The sequence below is a fragment of the Volvox carteri genome, assembly GCF_000143455.1.
Source record: "Volvox carteri f. nagariensis unplaced genomic scaffold VOLCAscaffold_537, whole genome shotgun sequence".
Classification (NCBI taxonomy): Eukaryota; Viridiplantae; Chlorophyta; class Chlorophyceae; order Chlamydomonadales; family Volvocaceae; genus Volvox; species Volvox carteri.
The window spans coordinates 5,340-7,378 of NW_003308054.1; the positions used below are offsets into that span (position 1 = coordinate 5,340).

At 66.2% G+C, this 2,039-nt stretch overlaps 1 protein-coding gene across 1 annotated transcript in view; it reads left to right on the forward strand.

The window, feature by feature from the left end:
- VOLCADRAFT_101240 (uncharacterized protein) overlaps positions 1-2,036 on the forward strand; it is a gene marked incomplete at both ends in the record, with an annotated part of 4,966 nt that extends 2,930 nt beyond the window's left edge. The window contains 5 exons of the mRNA XM_002959677.1: positions 41-612; positions 900-1,044; positions 1,328-1,518; positions 1,775-1,919; positions 2,018-2,036. Of these exons, the coding sequence (XP_002959723.1) occupies positions 41-612; positions 900-1,044; positions 1,328-1,518; positions 1,775-1,919; positions 2,018-2,036 (1,072 nt within the window). The remainder of the gene's footprint in view (positions 1-40; positions 613-899; positions 1,045-1,327; positions 1,519-1,774; positions 1,920-2,017) is intronic.
- Positions 2,037-2,039: the final 3 nt, after the last annotated feature.

Consider the following 2,039-nt stretch of genomic DNA (forward strand, 5'->3'; position numbering starts at 1 on the left):
CCGCCCGCCCGTCGTTATGGCTTGTGACATGGCTGACCAGGGGACTCGGCTCCTCGGTACTTCTGCAGCTCCGTGACAGGCCAGGTACATTGGCGGCATACTCAGCAGAAAGGTTCCCGATTTCCGCCGCCACCGCAGTCTCAACGGCGGCGGCGACGACGGCAGCGGCGACGGCAGTTGGCTGCCTTGTGGACAGTAAGGAGGTGGCTGTCTCTTCGACAGCACTGCCGCCGCCGTGGCTGCGCCGCGGCGTGGCGGCCTCGTGCACGATAGGCCGGCCGTGTACGACTGAGCTTGCCGGTAGCTGCAGTGAGTGCAGGTACGGCGGAACGGCTAGCACTGTCGCCAGCGGGGTTGCCCCGCCGCCGCTGCCGCCGCTGCCCCCTTGCTCCGAAACCACTGCTGTTGGCGTCAAGACGCCGTCGGCCCCAAGCACAACGCTGCCGGTTGAGCAACTCACGACGGGCAGTTCAGAGGCCAACTCGCCGAGGCCGTGTGGCATTGTGCCTTGTGCACCACCGCCAGCGCCCAAAATATCTGGCCTGCCGTACACCGTGCTCACTGCCGCCGGATCGACGGCGGTGGCGGCGTCAAGGGCTGCCGCGTCAGCGGGTACGGCATCATCATTCACAGTTGGGATATCCGCCACATGGTCGTCGTACATTACACCCGGCAGTAGTTGACCGCCTGCATCAGCGGCGACATGTACGTCACCCTCCCGTATCGCACCGCTGCCAGAACCGCAGCTGGCTTCGGCTGCCGCCGCCGCCCCGGAATGCACCGCCGCTATTGCTGCTACAGCTGCTCCCGCCGCTGCCGCCGCCCCACGCTGCACCTTGATGTCGGTCCTGATGGGCCCTACAACTGCGTCAGCTGCCACCTCGTCGATGACCTCCCAGGCAGTAGCAGCGGCCCCTTCAGCGGCGGCAGCCGCGACAGCCTCCTCAGCCGCCACAGTGGACGCGCCGCCGCCCAACACGGCTACTGCCCAAGCACCGGAGCCTCCAACCGCCCAACACTGAGAACCCTGTGCAGCGCCCACGGGTGCGACATCGCCACTGACGGCAGTAGCAGCCGCCGCAGTAGCAGCATTGGCCGCGACCCCGCCGGGAGCAGCACCATGAGCACCGGTCACGGCCCCCTCGGCAGTAGCACCGGCAGTTGCATTGGAAGCAGCAAGGGCAGTAGCACCGGCAGTTGCAGTGAAAGCAGCAACGGCGCCACTGGCAACGGCGCCGGCAGGCAAGATCTCCCTCTGGTGCGATGAAACTGCAACATCCCGACTCTCCCCCTCCTGCTGCTGCTGCTGCTGCTGCTGTAAATCCAGGAGGCTGCCATCGGCAACTGTCTCAGCCGCCGCCATCGCTGTCCGCAACCCAGGCTCGGACTGCTCTGGGGTTGACTTCAGAAGTAGCTGTTGCTGCTGCTGCTGCTGCAATAGCTCCTGCGGTGGCACTGGCGGCAGTGATGACGGCGGCGGCGGCGGCTTCAATGCCTCTTCCGTCTGCTGCGGTAGAGGTGAGTGTGGTAAGGGGGGCAGCGGCTGCTGCTGCTGCTGTTGCGGCTGATCCAAGAGCTGTGTCTCCTGCCCCAGCGCCAAGTCGTTTTGGTGCTCCTTCTGCTGCGGCTGTTGCGGCAGCGGTAGCGCTGGCGCCAGTAGTCCCTGTAACCCCGGCTGCTGCTGCTGCTGCTGCTGCTGCTGTAGTTGCGCAGGCGCCTGCAGCTGCAGAGGCTCCGCCGACTGTTGTTGTTGGTCGTGCTGCTGCTGCTGCAGTGGCAACGGTGGGGGCGGCTCCAGTACCTCCGAAGGCTGCTGCAGCTCTAGCTGCTGCTGCTTGTGTTGCTGCCCATTATGCTGCTGATGATGATGAGTATGAGGCAGAGGCAGCGGCGCCGGCGGCGACGGAGGCACGTGCAACGTTAGCGGCTGGTCTTGCCGCTGCAGTACTGCATCCGCAAGCTGCCATTCCAGCACCTGCTCCGCTGCCTGGCGCCCCGCGACCCCCGCTCCCTGCAGCAGTTCGCCCGCTGCCTGAGTG